This window comes from Trichoderma camerunense, assembly GCF_050948025.1.
Source record: "Trichoderma camerunense strain CBS 138272 chromosome Unknown V8C40scaffold_21, whole genome shotgun sequence".
Taxonomy (NCBI): domain Eukaryota; kingdom Fungi; phylum Ascomycota; class Sordariomycetes; order Hypocreales; family Hypocreaceae; genus Trichoderma; species Trichoderma camerunense.
Genome location: NW_028145349.1, coordinates 384,480 through 403,235, shown reverse-complemented (window position 1 = coordinate 403,235; position 18,756 = coordinate 384,480). Strand labels below are relative to the sequence as shown.

At 49.5% G+C, this 18,756-nt stretch overlaps 4 protein-coding genes across 4 annotated transcripts; all 4 read left to right on the top strand.

The window, feature by feature from the left end:
- Positions 1-773: 773 nt before the first annotated feature.
- Positions 774-3,028, top strand: V8C40DRAFT_113578 (GATA-type transcription factor). Its single transcript, XM_083210828.1, has 3 exons — positions 774-1,409; positions 1,475-2,016; positions 2,086-3,028. The coding sequence occupies exons 1-3, from the start codon at positions 1,072-1,074 to the stop codon at positions 2,898-2,900; spliced, it is 1,695 nt and encodes a 564-aa protein (XP_083068684.1). The 5' UTR covers positions 774-1,071; the 3' UTR covers positions 2,901-3,028.
- A 3,751-nt stretch (positions 3,029-6,779) lies between these two features.
- V8C40DRAFT_255985 (uncharacterized protein) lies at positions 6,780-11,250 on the top strand. Its single transcript, XM_083218177.1, has 3 exons — positions 6,780-8,980; positions 9,041-10,187; positions 10,247-11,250. Exons 1-3 carry the CDS (start codon positions 7,261-7,263, stop codon positions 10,923-10,925), a joined length of 3,546 nt encoding a protein of 1,181 aa, XP_083068683.1. The 5' UTR covers positions 6,780-7,260; the 3' UTR covers positions 10,926-11,250.
- Positions 11,251-11,452: 202 nt separating this feature from the next.
- V8C40DRAFT_255981 (armadillo-type protein) lies at positions 11,453-16,221 on the top strand. The gene is made up of 2 exons (XM_083218176.1): positions 11,453-12,653; positions 12,735-16,221. Exons 1-2 carry the CDS (start codon positions 11,886-11,888, stop codon positions 16,155-16,157), a joined length of 4,191 nt encoding a protein of 1,396 aa, XP_083068682.1. The 5' UTR covers positions 11,453-11,885; the 3' UTR covers positions 16,158-16,221.
- A 1,205-nt stretch (positions 16,222-17,426) lies between these two features.
- Positions 17,427-18,744, top strand: V8C40DRAFT_113501 (uncharacterized protein). The gene has a single exon (XM_083210827.1). It carries the CDS (start codon positions 17,684-17,686, stop codon positions 18,506-18,508), a length of 825 nt encoding a protein of 274 aa, XP_083068681.1. The 5' UTR covers positions 17,427-17,683; the 3' UTR covers positions 18,509-18,744.
- The last annotated feature ends 12 nt before the right edge of the window (positions 18,745-18,756 follow it).

Genomic DNA, 18,756 nt, shown 5'->3' with positions numbered 1-18,756 from the left:
TTTGCATGCTGAAGTGACGCTTCTGAGGTGCTAGAGGCACGGCAATCACGCCAGCCCAACACACTGCGGCCTCGATACCACCCAGATCATCTACTCACCTTCCTAGTAGTGCCGTTGACAAGTACTCACTTGTGCTTCGTAATATATTCTAGTGCCGAGCCCGGACGTGCTCCTTCGCATCACCGACAACGACATCGGGGGCCTCAATTCAATTCACGGGCCTCTGCTCGACCGTCTCCCGAATTCAATCTCCTCCGCCCGTATGATTATATCCCAGATCTGGGGACTCAGATTCGGCCACAGATCGGGGGGACCACTTTACAGAGTCGGGTACCCAGCTTTGTACATGCAGGAAAAAGCTTGAAACACACATCACACCACATCACCCAAATCATCTCGAATCAAATCCTTCGTCGCCTCGTCTCGCATCGCATCGTCCCGCCTTCGCCTTTGCCTTGCCTTGACTCGTCTTGACTCGCCGAGACTCTCACCTCGTCTCGGTTCTAAGGGCCCCGCTCCCCGAATCCTCCAACTTTCACCGAGCCCTGGACTCGCCGCCATTTTTACCTGGTTCTCTCGATCCTTCCATCATCCGCCAAGCTGCGGCTGCTCTTCGACTTCCGTATCGATTGGCCAGACAATTTGCGTTGCGTCAACGAGCTCTCTCGGCCGAGGTGTGGCCTCTTCATCCGGCCATCTGGCCCCCATCCTGACCGTTTGATACGTTAATTTGCCTGTCTCCTGACGACTCGGATTCGGAGCAACGTCGCTGCCGGCTCGTCACCACCACCATCAATCAAATCTCTTGATCCATCGCCTGTCCATCGCCTTTCAGCCTTTTGAGCGACTCTATTTTGTCGGTGCTTCTAAGGAAATATCGTCCTGATATATTCGCCACCTCGAAGCCGACCATCCTCCGTTGCCAAATGTTACATTCGGCCGTCGGTTGACGAGTCCGTGCCTGCGCCACTAATTATTTGTCAGCCCTCGTACCACGCCCAACATATCTCGTGGTATTGGGCGTCATCTACTGAGCAAGTTTTGATATCACCAGAAATTGTCGGCGCGGAAATGAGTGAAGCATCACAGCCGGGGACGCCGCCGGTCGGGCCTCAGAGGGAATCTGGCACGGCGAGGACAGCCCTGCCCTCTCGACCTATGTCGGTAAAGAATCGCGAAACCACACCACCTGGTCCTATAAACGCAGCTCCATCTCCGACGGAAAGCGACGGCCAGAGGCCTAAACATGCCGATGAGTATGCTGCCTTGAATGCAAGAGAAAGGGAAAATGTAGGCAACGATGATGACCTCTCGTCGACTGCTGGCAGCCCTAGGAGCACGTCGAGTGCACCTAAAACCAAAAAACTGTTGGCAGCAAATGCGCAGGAACAAGGCGGGCAGGTTTGCAGGTGAGCTTTTGTCATGACTACATAATGCTGTTGTGTCGTGAATTTCATTGCTAACTCCTTTGCAGCAACTGTGGCACTACCCGTACTCCCCTTTGGAGGAGAAGCCCCCAAGGCGCTACTATTTGCAACGCCTGTGGCTTATACTTGAAGGCCCGGAATGCTTCTCGGCCTACGAGCCTGAAAAAGCCGCCCAACTTGGTGCCCAGCACCGGCTCAGCCCAGCCGCCTGCTAAGCCAAGCTCCTCTCCTGCACCAAAGCTGCTACCAAATGTCGCTGGCGCAACCTACGTGGCAGCCGATGCTACTCAGTCAGGCACCTGTCCAGGCGGCGGCCGCTGTAACGGCACCGGTGGCGCTGAAGGATGTAACGGATGCCCTGCATACAATAACCGCATGTCGAAGAGCGCTCAGCTCAACGTGATGCAGCGACAAGGCGGATGCCATGGCCGTGTTGAAACCAAGACTGAACCAGTTCCCATCGATATCAATGCCCTTCAGGCACAAGAACGGGATACTACGGTTATCATCGCCTGTCAAAACTGTGCAACTACAATAACGCCCTTGTGGAGGAGAGATGAAAGTGGACATACAATCTGCAATGCCTGTGGTGAGTTTATACATGCCATTATTTTACTGCGTCATATTGTTTTTTCTAACTAGTAGGGGGGATATCTAGGGCTGTATTACAAGCTGCATGGTGTACACAGACCAGTTACTATGAAAAAGGCCACTATCAAAAGGCGAAAGCGAGTGATTCCCGCGGCGCAGGATGAAGAAATGGATGAGGGCATGGAGGGACTGGAAACACAAAGCCAGGGGACCCCAGAGAGGGGAACTATTAACGAAGATGGATCTGTAAATCTAGGCCTTCGACGTCGCCCTGGTCACCCTCTGACCATCGAACCCCAACCGACCAGCCGAAATCCTTCACCACTACCTTCTGCATCTGCGTCTGATCTGGCAGTGTACCACCAACACAGCACCGCATCACGCAGCATGCCACCATCTCTCAACGACGAGAATAAACTAGCGCCGCTAGCTTCGATGAACTCAACAACAGCCGACGAAAGACAATCCTCCCTATCGCCCGCCTCCTTCCTCTCACCCAACCGCAAACGATCGTTTTCATCCACCGAGGCAGACTCTGTCAAAGGTGCAGATGGTGGTCACGAGAGCTCGAAGCGAATTTCTTCCATCAAATCCATACTGAATCCATCGACCAATGCCGATGAAATATCAAATACTGGGCCTACCAGTGCGGATCGGGGAGATTACTCTCTGCCGCCCCTGAGGTCTCCCGCCAGTATATCACCAAAACTATCGGGCGGCGGTGGATTTACGCCATTAAACGCGGCACCAAGGCCTCACGATATCGATGCGGAGAGCGAACGAATCAAGGCAGAGCGCAGATTGTTACTGAGGCAAGAGGCTGAGCGGATGCGGGAGATGCTCGCTGCAAAAGAGCGAGAGCTTATGGAGTTGGAAGGGTAAAACGAAGGGAATTTATGACGGCATGATTGCCAAATGGTCAATGGTCTCATACTCCTTGCGCAACTTTTATCTTGTTTTCTTATTTTTCTTTTCAAAACATAGCTACCCATTAAGGCGCATCGGGAAAGGAAATGACTTATAGCGTCTTGGACGGACGGGACGGCGTATCTAGAAGGAGGATTTGCAGGTACGCCTACTTGAATTGGAAGAGGGGAGTTATTTTACCTCTCGCGAGGCATGGGCCGGTGTTTGCGGCATGATTGATGCTTTGTCTGGACCATCATGGGTTGTATCTTTGTCTTGTTTTGAGCATTGTACCATAAGATGTGTCACTACCTATATATATGCTCAGAAGTATTGTTTCTCTACATCAGATACATGCAAAGAAATGACTCTGCCATTGTACTTGTCTACCTTTTCTTGCCATCTTCTTGTCCATCTATAACTGTTGTTGAGTACCTATTAAGGCCGAGATTATGGCTAGGTAAACGTTGAATCATCTGCCTACATGGAGAAACAGCGGTAAGACCACTCATGAGATATGAAGCGCCGTCACTCAATAGCACGTCAATAAATTGATTGATAATCACAATTTAGTCTAACGGGCTTGTTCTTCCGTCGCAATTAGTGCAAAATCGATCGGCAAATTGCATCGCATCTACATTGAAAAGTACGCCGAGCGAAAATGCCGTTCACTAGCCTCTCCCCCAAAAGCCATGAATTGAAAGAAAGCGGGTCTGCGAATTGCCCAAGTTAGACAGTTCAAATAGTTTACTTGCTCTTTGAGACATGTTGATATACATTCCTCTTTGCTTACATCTACTGTATTTTACTGTAAATATATCAGTATTTACTTGTATTTTTCTTCGTAAAACATTCTCTGTTACTGGTGGAAGACACACTGCGACATTATCATTTCTACTGTACAGTGCGTATCCGTTTTACAGGGCCGCTTGCTACAGAATCATCCATGGATCTGGTTGAACGCCATTGCCACCCCATGGCGCTAAGCAAAAACGTGAGCCAGAAGCAAAGCCGAACTAGCATGTCAGCGTGGCGTTTGCCGCAGTGAAACTATTTTGGCTTCTTGTAAAGGATGTTTTGGCCGGCTTTTATTACCGCGGACCGGACTTCTTTGATATGTAGGTGCGTGTCTATCGACTTGGTTTCTTTAGTGTGGAGTGGGTAAACAGCTCTTTTAGAATATTGAGGCGGAATTGTGGGGGGTTGAATGGGTTCTCTTCTGAGTATGTACGGAATAGTCAGGAATAATTGCTTCTATATCGATTGGACTATACCTACAGTTTAATTTATAGGCAGTTATGTTTATTGTTTTATATTTGTAGGTATTATTCAATTATCTGCCTGGGTATAATAAAAATATGTGGCATCTTTATGCCTATGTTTTACAGCGTTATTCTTGTTAATGAGGTGATTGTACGCTTAATCAAATTTGGCATCTGTCAGATACATTACACGAATGTCATGAGAGTATCGACCCTCCAATCAAAAAAGGAACGTACGTTTCTAGATTTTGGCCTGCCATGAGAAGGAAAAGAGTGTGTGCTTTCTTGCAGTCAAGTTTGATGCAGATTGTCCCATTTTTTCTCTCTTGGCACATTAGTGGCACAGAAAATCTGTATACATCAACTAGAAGCATCGCACAAATTTCTCTAACCTGCCTAAAGAGTAGACTGAAATTTACCCAAAATAATCAGTACCGTTGCAGCATTCTGGAATTCTTTGAATCATAATCGAAAAATTCAAAACCAAACGGTTCCAGATGGCTGGCTGTTGCAACGGTGATGCATTTGTCCGTCTTACACCGGTTGCATCACCCTCAAGTCTTCACCTAGAATCAGGATCGTTTTCCAGCAAGCAGTGCTGCACTATTTCAAAATCTTTTTTATCTCAAAAAGATAATACCACGTCGTCAAATCCATTGTTGCGTGTTGCTTTGTAAAATTCCCCCGTCTTGCCTGTGAATGTCTCACTTGAGAGAAATCAAACAAAGGTGACGAAATCCAGTTTACATACCGCCTTTCTTTTACTAAGCCGTAGGCTATGAAGGCGGAATCGTCCGTTGTACGATTCCACTCAAGTTTCATCTTCTCCTCTTCCTCTCTGAGCTGGCTCGAGATTCGAAGTAGCCCAATTCAAATGGTGTCCAGTCTCTAGGCCAGTTATATATCTCCTGGTGGCCAGGTACTCACTACTGCTTCACGGTCACACGAACTGCCATCAAAACCAGCATTGGTAATCTCATTTCCAGCATGAATCTGAATTTTCGGCCATCGGGCCGCAGCTGAATCCATGCCCTCTTGAGTCATCTGCATCCAATATACCCCAAATGGCGTCAACTCCCACGAGGACTGTGACCAAGACGCTGACCGAACAAGGGGTCAACAATAAAGACCTCCTGATTCGGAGCTGCTTGCGACTCACAGCTTCGCTAGATGTTGATCAAGCCTCGCGCCCCGACCTATCCCGTACACTCGAACAAGGTGGAAATGCGGACAAGCTTCTGCCCCACCACGTGCCGTTAGACGCCGCCATTTCGAACTTGCTCGGCGTCAGCACCACGTTCGCGGTTAGTCTAGCAAGCCCCAAAGCCATTGGACAACACCATCAACTTGGGCGAGGCTTTTGCGGAAGTTTCTAGAGCATTCGCCAGATGCCAGGCATCAGGAACTAGACACCAACCCCCCAGCGCATCGAATGTCAGCGCGGGGCGCTCAGGCAACGACGATAGGACGAGCTAGTCCGGAGGTATAACGTTATTGTTATACTACCTCCCTGTGGATGTCGTAGGTGAGCCCATTCGGCATCGCTCCATCTTCATGTGCTATGCGGCTAGCAGGGGCCCGGTTGCTGTGATAAACTTGGGCGCCCAAGATACTAGTCATCTGCCTTATGGGCTCTAGTGTCCCCGGCGGTTCTGATAATCAATTGCAAAAAGGTTTGTCATGCCACTTACGAAGTGGTCTATTGCATGAATTGCCTGAAGCAGATCGACTCATGGGCGGGCGTTTGCTGAAGGATTATATCCCAATGGCGGCGTCAGTCTGCGATGTGGTGTCCCATACGTGGCTTGTATCACCACACGTCCATGAGTTTTGCCAGCATCAGATGAAATCACCCATTCGCATTATTCCCTGCATCAGCTGCATCCCGGAGATATTCCCTGGGTGCCATGGCTGTAACACTCGTAATTTCAGACAGAGCATGGAACCGCGCACCAGAATACTACCTCACCTCGACGGCACATCGCACCTCGCGCACCCGCTTTGAAGCCCGAGAACTCGCGGAGTCAGCAATCAATGAATCGGCTGGGTGGGACGGGTTGTACGTCGGGGAACAAAGTATATGCAAAGGGCCGGTGTCTATAACACGGAAGAAATTTTAGTACTGATAGACCCTTGATTACTCCGTCTGGTCCGCAAACAGAGATCCGTGATCTCTTGCCTTCTCCGCACTCTGCATAGCGCAACGGGCATCGTATTGATTCACACCCTTCTCGCGAGTAATCGAAGCAGGCCACTCGACGGAAGTGTAGGGGTGTCCGAGCCATTGAGGCCGTCATCGGGCTATATCTTTATGTATCAGCGTGGGGAAGGATTTGCGCATCGACCGTCCAGATAGTGTCTATACTGTGTGCAAGATCCGAGGCCAGCAACAGCTCTTTATCATTATGCGGCGGTTGGCGGTAGAAACAACCATAATTGCTCCCCCACACAGTGGAACAACACACGGTTGGATGGGCTCCTTGTCTGTCAAACGAAGGGCGCACAATTGACAAGTTCATGTCGACCGCAACGCCGCCAATCCCTGCCTCGCATGCCCCGGCTCCGGCTGAGGCTTGCTCCACCAACCCAGACTCATGACTCTGCTCCCACTGGCTCCAGCGCTACGCCGCACCGCTTGTGGGAGCCACAAAGCCGTGGAGATGGGGCTTTCTGGTGGTCGTTACGGAGAGACCCTGCTGGGGATCGCGTGGGTAGGCAGATGAACAAAACTGGCAACGGTCCGCCTTGCCTCGAGCCACATTTCTCCTGTTATTGCAATCTCAACTGCTGTTTTCTTCATCAAGTCAACAGTGAAATCTCATTTTGATCATTGTTTTCAATCTCACGACTCACAATTGCCCCGGTTTCTGACCATTAGTTTCCAAGGTCGGAGTTTTTCTCTCATTGGGATCAGATCCGAAGGTGGGACGACATCTGGGGTCGATTCGTCGTCTTCAGACCCTGCCGCGCGCCCTTTCCTAGTCATTCTGTGGCTTCTGGTTGGATGAAGTGAGCACGCCTTTCCGCTTGCCCAAGACAATAGCACGGCGCGCCCTTTCACATAAACTACCAAGATGACCATCATTGATGAGCTGGACGAGTATGTCAACTGGGACAACGCTGGCCTAGGTGCTGACAGCGTCTACCCACCTGTGCCCAACATGTCGTCCACCGGAAACCCTGCCGAGGATGACATTGGTCTTGTACTCGAGAATGTCAATGAAGACGACTTCAGCTTCTGTGCCCTTCAGCACTTTGAACACAACAACTTTGCTCAGATCCCTGGAGTCGAGTCCCTCATCACCGAGTCATTGCTTTGGGAGACACCAGACAACCCCTGTGCCCACTGCGTCTTGGGCGGATACTCTTGCAAAAAAATCCGAGAGGGTCTTCACAAGGGCTACTGCACCAGCTGCGTTGCCCTTGGACTTGAATGCAGCTTTGGGGGAGTTGTCCCTGATAGTTTGAACCCGGAGTCTACCAGGCTCTCCTGGTCATCCACCGATATGCCCATCAACACCATTCCCCAGGAGGACCTCCTCAACCTCCAGCCGGTAAAGGCACAAGGCACCCCTTCCTTCTTGGATATGATGAACCCGCAGACAGCCGGTTCGGTTGATGATGGCGTTGCCGGTGCCAAGTCTGGAACACCACCCAAGATTGGTGCCAGATTCTCTCGAGAGTCAGTCCGGATTCTGAAAAACTGGCTGTCAACCCATAACAGACACCCTTATCCCAGCGATGAGGAAAAAGAGATGCTTCAGCGCCAGACTGGCCTCAACAAGACTCAGATCACCAATTGGTTGGCAAATGCCCGGCGCCGCGGTAAGGCTCAGCCTCCTAGGTCAACCTCGCCTCATGTCGGTAATCTATCTGCCTCGATCGATATCCCACGCAGACGGGGAACACCTGCTCTCGAAGCCATGAACCCGCTGCAGCGTTGGGAGCACTCTCCTCCTGAACACGAACCGGCTTCCGTCACCGCCATTGCTAGGGCCGTTACTGCATCGTCGTCATCTGGAGTCTCTTCAGGCCTCAACAGTCCTTATAGCTTCAACTACACAGATGACGGCTCAAGCAGGTCTCTCTGCAACCAGTCTTCTGCCAGCAGTGTGGGAACATCCCACTCCAGTGGTGGCTCTCTTCAATCTGCATTCTCTCATGGTTCGCAAAAGTCATGGGGCTCCTTCGGCTCAGCTGCCTTTAGCGCCAAGGGAAGGCGGCGAAGGAGGCGAAGGGCCGCGCCCGGCAAGGAGGGAGGCTCAACTAGCCTCTCTATTCCGCTCAAGACTTTCCAGTGTACTTTCTGTACGGAAACTTTCCGAACCAAGCACGACTGGCAGCGCCACGAGAAGTCCCTCCACCTGTCGCTGGAGAGATGGGTGTGTGCGCCAGATGGCCCTCGGGCTGTCAACCCAGAAAACGGGAAGCTGTGCTGCGTATTCTGTGGCGAGGTGAACCCAGACGATGCCCACGTAGAGAGCCATAACCACTCGGCGTGTCAAGAACGATCTCTGGAAGAGAGGACGTTCTATCGAAAAGACCACTTGAACCAGCATCTTAGGTTGGTTCACAACGTCAAATTCATGGAGTGGGCAATGAAGCTTTGGAGAGTTGCTACCCCCGAGATTCGGTCGAGGTGTGGTTTCTGCGGCATTGTGATGGATACTTGGACTATTCGAGTTGACCATCTTGCTGAGCATTTCAAGACTGGTTACTCCATGGCGGACTGGAAGGGTGACTGGGGTTTTGAAGTACCTGTGCTGGACATGGTCGAGAACTCGATCCCTCCCTGTATGAGACCATTACAGTATCCCGTAGATCAGCTCAAGGCGTCTAACTTTTGAAATATAGATTTGATTCATCATGAGAGAAAGTCTCCTCTGCCGTACAATGCTGGCTCGTCCCCGCCCGAATCGCCCAGGAATGCCTATGAGTTGATCAAATTGGAGCTGGCCTACTTTGGCAGCAACTTTTGGGATCAACACGGCCGCGCACCAAGCGACGAAGACATGCTGTTGGAAGGATGTCGTATCATTTTCGCCTCTGAATTGCTCTCTTTGCAAGGAATCGCGACGCAAGTCTCGTGGCTTCGTGACATTATCATGAGCCACGACTCGATTGTCAAAACAGCTAGGTTTGGTCCTCTCCGTGGCGCCGCTGAAAACAGGCTTCAATCCCTCAAGATTAACGGCAAGGACAACCTTTTCGAAGAGTGCCCCATGGAAAGGCAGCTGCATGAATACGTCAAGGCCAAGCAACTGCTGGGCCTAACAACCATGGATGACGAGCTTCAGGAGGAAGCACGTAAGATCGTGGGACGAGTCGAAGAAGTGTGCACTCACCCTTCAGAGGCTGTTGCTAACTGGCTGTTGCGACTGATCACTTCGTCAACGAGGTGGCTCGCAGCTTTCCGTCGGCGTGCGCATCTACCTCGAAGCGAAGACGTCCAGCATCACTCGATCCGGTCGACAGATCCAAATTCGATCGACTCCACAATCCACAACTACTCCAGGCTGGAGTCTGAGCTGGTTGCATTCCTCAAGGAGCAACGTGCCATTGGCAGAGAGCCCACAGACGAAGAGCTGCAGCGAAAGGCTCGCATAACCATTTACGAGTTCGACGACGGCTGGAACCAAACCGCGGCAGATAACCATGAATGGCTCGCGGCTTTTAGGCAACGCAATGCTCCCGACCAATCGACTCTTTCAGGCTCCTCCAAGGGTACCTCACCGATTGCTAGCAAATTAGCTGATAAAATGTCCATTTCTCTCTCTACTGCTGCGCCAAACCCCTTCTCTGAGTTCCAGGCCAGGCTCGATGAGAACGGTAATCACTTGAGGTCGTTCCAGTACTTCCTCAACGATGCCAACTGCTACCGAAGGCTGGAGAAGGAACTCAAGCGATGGGTTACCTCTACCATGTCAAAGAACAATCCAAACCGCCATGTCCCAACAGATGAAGAGTTACAGTACCAAGCTCGATGGATCCTGTACGATGAGTAAGTTCTGATGCGCACCCATTCTAGATGAATCACACTGATGGTTTCGCGTTTCTTAGTGACGATCCCTGGAACTACACCGCCGCCGATAACGCAGAATGGCTTCACAGGTTCAAAAGAGACATTGGAATCATCAATGACTCTGGCCCAGGTCTCCCACCAGGCTATGCGTGGGCGTTGGAGCAAGGCGGCACGGGCTTTGCACCACCATATGCTATTCGCAAAGACCACGACATGGTCAATAATGATGTCGAAGTAGCGATGCGAACCGGCGCCAAGCCGTTCACGGCGGGACACTCGGCAGTCAACAGTTACTTGGAAGAGTTGACATCGTCCCCCAATCAGAAACCGGCCGTCATTTTCTGCTCTCGTGAGCTGGAATGGGGCCTGCAGCAATATGCAAAGGCATACTTTATGGACAAGGGAGTGTTGCCTTCAGATACTGGACTAAAAGCCAAGGCACGGGAGATCCTCAAGGCCACCCACACTGCTGCTGATGACCCCATCCTTTTGGAGAAGTTCAAGGCGTGGCTGCACTCGAAGCTGCCCGTATTGGCTTCTGGAGAGCCCATCCAGCAGGAGCCCGAGGGTGTGAACGACTTTCCATCCGCTGTGCCGACCAACATGGACATTAATCTCTCGGATGCAGATCTTGGTGATATGCTCAAAGATATGGATTTCGACTTTGGACTGGGGTCCATGGAAGGAATCGAGCACGATGGGGGAGTGAGTTTGTAAATGGCGTGACCAAGAGAGCTTGAGCCTCGATATACGATGACGGCGAGAGATTGACACTGTTTCCTTGATCTTTTTTCCTTCATTTTCATTGTCTTGTTTCCCCATATACCAACATTGCATAAATGCATACATGAAAGATGAGCATTGACAGTCGCATTTTGCATAACGGAAAGGATGTTTTTGGGTATGTTTTTGGGAACAATAAAATCAATCTCAACTTGACGCATAACGGAATTATGCATGATATAGCATGAAAAGCAAAAGGGGGGTAGAGCAGTATATATCAAATTGGCAAACCATTGAAATTGAATTCCTCTTGCAAGAATCGTGGGTTGTGAAAAAGTTGAAGAAGCAGAAATCCAAGATGCCCTTGCCGATGATAGTTCACGTGCTAAAGACTTCGAGGCAGGTGCGATTATACGGTGATAGCACAATACAGGTATATTCAAGTAAAGGCAATAGGCAGGATACCGCATTACTAATCTACTACAGGTAGGTACTATACCTGAGATAACGCTGATTTGTGATAGGTAGTGATAGTATAGGTTTATCGCTTCGGTATTAACCGCACCAAAGCTATCTGAACCAAGCAACACTCATTGTAGTGCTAACGAGACTGTTATTTGACCACCTCAGCTTTATGCAGGTAAGCAGCAGGATGATAAGCTATAGATGTCCAAGGTTACAGGGCCTATGGCACCAAAGCGCCGTGACATAGCGAACTGCAATTGGATGGATGCTATTCCCCGCTGAAGGATCCTCGTGTTTCTCAATTGACATCTTCCTGCCTAAATCTGCCTACCGCCTCAGTTTCTTTTTTACCTTTGCGTTGCTAGATCTACCTTTGACTGTTGACGCTCTCTCTTCTCTATACTGTTCTACGTTTCCTCGCTGGATTTTCCAAGTGTACAGAGCAGCGCTGGTGTTCCGAATATCTTCAAACATAGAGCCCCGTCAGAAATGGGGCCTCACAGGGGAGTCAGTCTTACCCAGGTGCACCCTTCGCCCGCCGACGACGCCGAGACAGACATCGATATTATTGCAATCCATGGTCTAGACACGAAATCTCTGGACACATGGGTTTGGAAGTCAAAACTCCCCTATGGAGATGTCAACTGGCTGGCATCCCCGCAGATGCTTCCAAGAAGAGTAGGACGTGCCCGGATCTTCACGTGTGACTGGCCATCCGACCTCTTTGAACAGCCGGATCTGATACAGAAAACAACCGAAGAGTTTGCTCGCCTCTTGCTCGCTGGTATCAGTCGACGTCCTTTGCCAAAGATCAGTCACCCAAAGAGGAAAGATCCTCCGATTGTCTTTGTTGCGTCATGTCTCGGGGGAATCATTTTGATGAAAGCCCTCTTGATCGCTGACCATACTCCAAGTGAATATACTGCTATTAGGCGATCGGCACGCGGAATTGTGTTCCTTGCTACGCCCTTCCGGGGGACTTCGTTCCAGGATGTAGCAGATTGGGCAGAGCCTGGTCTGAGGGCCTGGGCTTTAATTCAAGGCCAAAAAGTGAGCAACCTTCTCGACTCGGTCAAGGGGTCGACTTTCCATCTCGAGGAACTTGTACGCAGCTTCACCCAGCTGTGTCAAGACAAAGATTATCCTTGCCAAGTGACTACTTTCTACGAAACGGGCATGACAAATCTGCACCGTAAATTCCCTCTGAGTTGGTTGATTCCGTCTCCTCTGATGAACCAGTTTTGCTTGCCAAAGCCGGTAAGTAGCATATAACCCTCGCTGCCTTGGTCTTTTTATACTGTTTTGAGGGCAAATGGATGGTGGATTAACGGCCATTAGCTCGTTGATAGCTCTTCGGCAACTCTGGATATTGTCCCACACCCGCTGCCACTCGATCGATGTCATCTAATGATGAACAAGTTTGAGGACCCTGAAGAACCAGATTACAGATGTGTTGCAGCGAAAATTGAAGAAATTCTCCAGAATATTCGTACAAATTCCTTGCTCGATGACGCTGACGCTTGGATACGGAACAAGCATTATACTGCAGACAAGCTCAAGATTGAGCGTCTCTCGGGTGACCTGTTGTCGATGGATCAGTGCTACATCAATCTTGTCGTTGTGGAACAGCGCCACCAAGATGCAAGTCGCTCAAAGGGGGGCTACGGAACAACCTCCCCATTTTCGCTCTTCAATCGACAAAAGGTTGAGACACCAGAAAAAGCGATCCAGGTTGAATTGGCAGCAATCTTTAATAAACGCAGAGGACGCGATGGTAATCTAATACAACCAAGAAGAATACTGATTCGAGGACGTGCAGGAGTCGGCAAGACCACCTTGTGCAAGAAGATTATCCATGAATTTACTCGAGGCACCTGGAGCGAATGGAGCAACTTATTTGACCGCGTCCTCTGGGTACCTCTACGAAACCTAAAGCTGAAAGAAAGACGTGAAATAGCTGGATACAACTTTGAACAGCTCTTCGCTCATGAATATTTCTCTCTGTCATCTGAGAAATCAGAGTTTGCTAGAGAATTGTTTTTGGCCTACGAATTAGAGTTGGAGACGAAGAGTAGCAGGACTTTATTTCTTCTTGATGGTTTAGATGAAGTATCCCAAGACCTTGGCGAAGGTAGTATGTCTAACTTCCTTGACGAGCTTTTAAAACAGCCAAACGTCATAATCACTTCTCGGCCGTCTGGCAAAATGCTACTTGGCATGGATCTCGAATTAGAAACGATCGGATTCTACCCAGATCAAGTAAAGGACTACATCGAAAAGGTCTTTACCAATCCAAAGACGATCGAGGCTGACATGGGAACAGTCAACAAAGTTTGGACCTTTCTTCAAAACCATTGGCTGATTCAGGGCCTTGTGCGTATCCCCATTCAACTGGATGCGCTTTGCTATTCCTGGAAGGATATTCGCAGTGATATGCCGACGACCATGTCTGCCCTTTACCAAACTATAGAACTTAGTCTGTGGAAGAAGGACATTTTGCGACTAAAGAAAACACATGGCGAAAATCCAGTAACAGCGGGCCATATCCAAGCTGCCAGTCGCCAAAAGATCGAAGAATTCGTCAAAGATGAGATATTTTTCCTTGAGAGCCTTGCGTTCACTGGACTACATGATGATATAATAGAATTTGAACAGAGGCATTTGAACTGTATATCTGACCCCATCCGGAATTTCTTGCCAGACAAGATCGTTCCATGTCTTTCCTTTCTGCGAACCTCAAACCCTTCATCAGAAGACTACAACCGAAGCTATCACTTTATACACCTCACTTTTCAGGAGTATTTCGCTGCACGGTACTTTGTACGGCAATGGCTTGCCGGAGCACCGCTCAATTGTATAGAACTCAGCAGCGGGAAGATTGACAAGTCTGAACCTGTCAAATTCTTTCACAAGCACAAATACACAGCACGCTACGACATCTTGTGGCGCTTTGTTGCTGGATTACTTGACACCAAAAGGGAAGAAGACGACGGAAATATCCAAGATTTTTTTCAGAAAATCGAAGAGGAACCACTCGATTTCTTAGGTCCTACGCATCAACGGCTAGTCATGCATTGCTTGAGCGAAGTATTGAGTAACTTTCCCATTCGATTCAGCCTGGAGCAGCACCTGGCCAAGTGGCTAGTGTTTGAAGGTGAATTCACACAAAGTGAGATTCTTCACCTGGCAAGTGAGATAGAGCTTCCTGGGCAGTCATTGAGCACCGCCTTTCGCCAAGGGTCTCATGATGTGAAGGCAAGAATTCTACAGTCGCTAAAGAAATGGCCCACGTTTCCAGCGAGCATTATTGAAGAGGTAGTCTCTTGGCTAGAGCACGACAAAGTTTTTCCCCAAGCTTCCACCATCACGGCCTTGAAGCAGTTATCCTTGCCTGTCGAGATCCTTAACTCTGTAGCAGCACGTCTCAAGGATAAGATGGGGTTTATCCGAAAGGCTGCTGCTATAGTCTTGGGCCAGCAAGCGAACTTACCTATCAAAATCCTGGAGGATTTAGCAGTGCAGCTTAAGGATGAGGACGAGGCTGTCCGATTGGCTGCTATTGAAGCCTTAGGTCGGCAAACCTTGCCTAACGATATCCTGATGGATATCGTAAGGCAGTTTGAGGATGAGGACTGGCCTATCCGACGGGCTACCGTTACAGCCTTAAGTCGGCAAACCTTGCCTGACGAGATCCTGAAGAGCATAACCGCGGGACTTAAGGATGAGGATGAAGCTACCCGATTGGCTGTTGTTGAGGCCTTAGGTCGGAAAAGCTTGCCTAACGATATCCTGAGAGACGCAATCGCAGGACTTAAGGATCAGGACGGGTCTACCCGAAGGGTTGCTGTTGAAGTCTTGGGCCGGCAAGCGAACTTACCAAACGAGACCCTGGAGGATATAGCCGCACAGCTTAAAGATAAGGACAGGTCTATCCAATGGGCTGCCATTAGAGCCTTACGTCGACAATTCTTACCTAACAAGATCCTGAAAGACATAATCGCGGGACTTAAAGATCAGGACTGGTCTATCCGTAAGGCTGTTCTTGAAGCCTTAAGCGGGCAAGCGAACTTACCTAAAGAAATCCTAAAAGGTGTAGCAGCATGGCTTGAAGATGAGAATGAATATGTCCGAGGGGCTGCTATCCGGTCCTTATGCCGGCAAGCACCTTTACCCAAGGAAATAGTCAAAGCTGTAGTAGCGCGGCTTGATGACGAGGAAAAATCTATCCGACAAGCTACCGTCCGGTGCTTAGGCCAGCAGGTAGCCTTACCTAATGATATTCTAAGAGTCATGGCAGTCCGGCTTGAAGATGAGAGTGAATCCGTCCGAGAGGCTACTGTCCGGTCCCTGGGCCAGCAAGTAGCCTTGCCTAACGAAGTTATAAAAGCCATAGCAGCACGGCTTGAAGACGACGATGGATCCGTCCGAGAGGCTGTTGTTCAGTTCTTAAGCCAGCAAACAACTTTACCTGACGAAATCTTGATTGCCATAGCGGCGCGGCTTAAGGACGAGGTTAAGTCGGTCCGACAGACCGCTGTGTTTGCAATACGAAGGCATAGGGAATTCTATTGCACTCACCTCACAGCCTCCCATGCTGCCTCTCTTTATGATGTTTTGTTCCTGCTTAGCTTTCAGGAACAATTGAGTTGGTATGTTGACGATGATTACACCTATATCAACTTCCCGGAAGGCATTATGAAAAGTCCTCGTCATGAGCAACATGGTCTCTCAGGGTTTACTAGAAGCACGCCGAGACAATGATAAAAAATAAAAAAAGGGTCAAATAGCAAATTTGGCAAGGTAGTTAAAGGCATTATATCTTGACATTATATCTGCCACTATGATTCGTAGTGCTAGACGGGCATAAGATTACATGTAGCCATCATAATCATCACTATACTACCAAATTATATATGTAAGTACATGTATGCTTTATAAAGGATATGCAGTGCCATGGACATCAGTATCACTGCATCACTCAGCCTTTTCCAGATAGACCGGCTCACATAAAAACATTACAGCAGTAAGCACGTTAATGTCGACATAGAGTTTTCATTACATCCCCGTTTGGCCGAAATTATACATCAGCCCACGTGTGATGGCATCCGCCACATTTGGCAATTGTGATGAAAGTTGTCATGTCAGGCCACCTACCTAAACTCTCGTACCAGGTACCAGCTGTTAGTGATGTAAACCGTTAATTGCTTTTCCCGCGGGGCAGATGTTGGAGAAATTGCCGATACGAGATCTAATGCAAGGTACAAGTACAGATACAGGTGCTCTTCATTTCGGGTTTGAAGCAGAACAGCGGCCCCGAGCTCAGCTATTCTATTACTGAGGTGACATATGATAGCCTTGGAAATCTCTGGATATTAATGGCCGGGATGCTCCCCCAACTTTACCTCGACTAGTTTACTCCGTACGACCCAGTAATTTACCAGCAGCCCGCCACAGCATCGTCGGGCGCTAGGCCAGTGTCTGAGACATTGAAGCTCATGCAGCTGCAGCCCGCTAATTAGCAGGGATGCGGTGCTGTCATCCCGTCAAAATAAACCCACTAGCTGAGGCTGATGGAGTCTCGACTTCGGGGAGCTGTACTTGTACTCGTCAATCCATTTTGACAGCTTCTACAGACTACAATGTTAAACCTTCAACCTCCATATCAATTGAACCTCCCTTTTGCGCCGTCTTTTCGCTTCTTTCTAATCCATCGTCTCTGCACAATCAAGCTTTCAATATCACCAATATTGTCGACCTCAACCTCCACGTCTAACCATTTAATGTTCCACCAGCCCACCTGAAAGGCGCTCCGTCGCATCAATAAACAGGCTGCAGACACGTGCCACAAGCCGGGCAACTTGGTGTGCCGCTCCTCCAGCCTTTCCTGAGTCTCGATCCTCCCAGCTGCAATCCCTAGAGAGGCCTCACCCTCCTTTACTACTGCTATTCTGGGCCTTTCTTCTCACAGAAGGTGGGAGAGAGTCATTGCAAACTGCCAGAAACAAAAGAGGCCAGAAAACAAAAAAGAAAGAAAAAACAGCAACTCGGGGGAACAGTAATCGGTGTCTTTGCTTTCTAGTGGCTCTCGACGCCAGAGGCATGCATTGCCGTGTAAACACATATTCTCTCTCTGCTTCAAATAATGCACGCGATTCAGATGGGACATGTGAGATCCTGACGAATTTCAACCCTTGACGATTTTAATTTTCCCCTCTCTGTCCTTTTCTCGACTCTCGACTTTCGACTCTCTCATTTCACAGTATAGAGAATCATCGCTCACCCTCATTATGCCAACCTATTTATGTCACGGTTTTCGATGGACGCGGAGGCTCATCCGCATCTGGGTCATCATGCAGGATCTGGATGATGCCGCGCCAGATTGGATCACGGGTCGCACCACCTCAGCAGTCATCCTTGAACGCTTCGCCACCAAATTCGACTACTTACCGCAACGCCTACCGTCGCAGCAGCAGCCTGAGCAAAATTCGGAGCCCCAGCAGGAGGAGACGAAGCAGGAAGAGGCAAAGCAAGAGGAGAAGAAGATTGCCCATCAGGACGATGATCTGTCCGTGCCTCCATCACGTGTTCCCGACGCTGAGGACAGTGTCTTGGTCAACCAATCATCTCCGGTGAAGCTGTTGGAGGAGTACGATCCGGAGGAAACATCCATCTCGGCGCGACCGTTTGCTTATGTCGCAGACCACGTCATTCGCATAGATCTAAGCGCCAACGTATTGGAGGAAATCGCCAAATACGAGGCTCTCGTCAAGGAGAGGGATGAGGGTAACTGGTTCGAAAGGCTCCGCGATGAGCTGCAAATGGGGATGGCAAAGGCGCCGCCTATTGAGTGGTACGTTGTCGTCAATGGAGACGAGGAGCGCGGCGTGCCTCAGGACGACGATGAGGAGAGCTTCGACAGCGAAATGAGAGAAATTAACGAATTGAATTTGGGCGAGGAGGGAAGCGAAGCGAAGCGTGAGCAGGAAACAACCAGTCCCTCAAAACAGCGGAGTACGAACAGCCGGCCCGTTGACCAGCAGCACTCCCTACGACACAAGATCTCGAGGGCAGGTCTGCGACGTTTGTTTAGCAAAAAGGAAGCTTCCGAGTAACGGCCAAGTTATATGAAACTTATCATAATTATTAATGGATTTGAGCGGGTGTATTAAGAGGCGACATGGGAGAGAGTTTGGAATTGTTGGGTGCTTGAGAATGCTTAGAGGGTTCGGTGGACAGTATGTGTACGATATCGCTAAGGTGGATTGGCGCGTGTAATTTAGCACAAGGGTATAGCAATGGCAATCCATGGCTGATTTGATACTGATTTAATACAATGCGATTGATGTAGTTACGATGCATT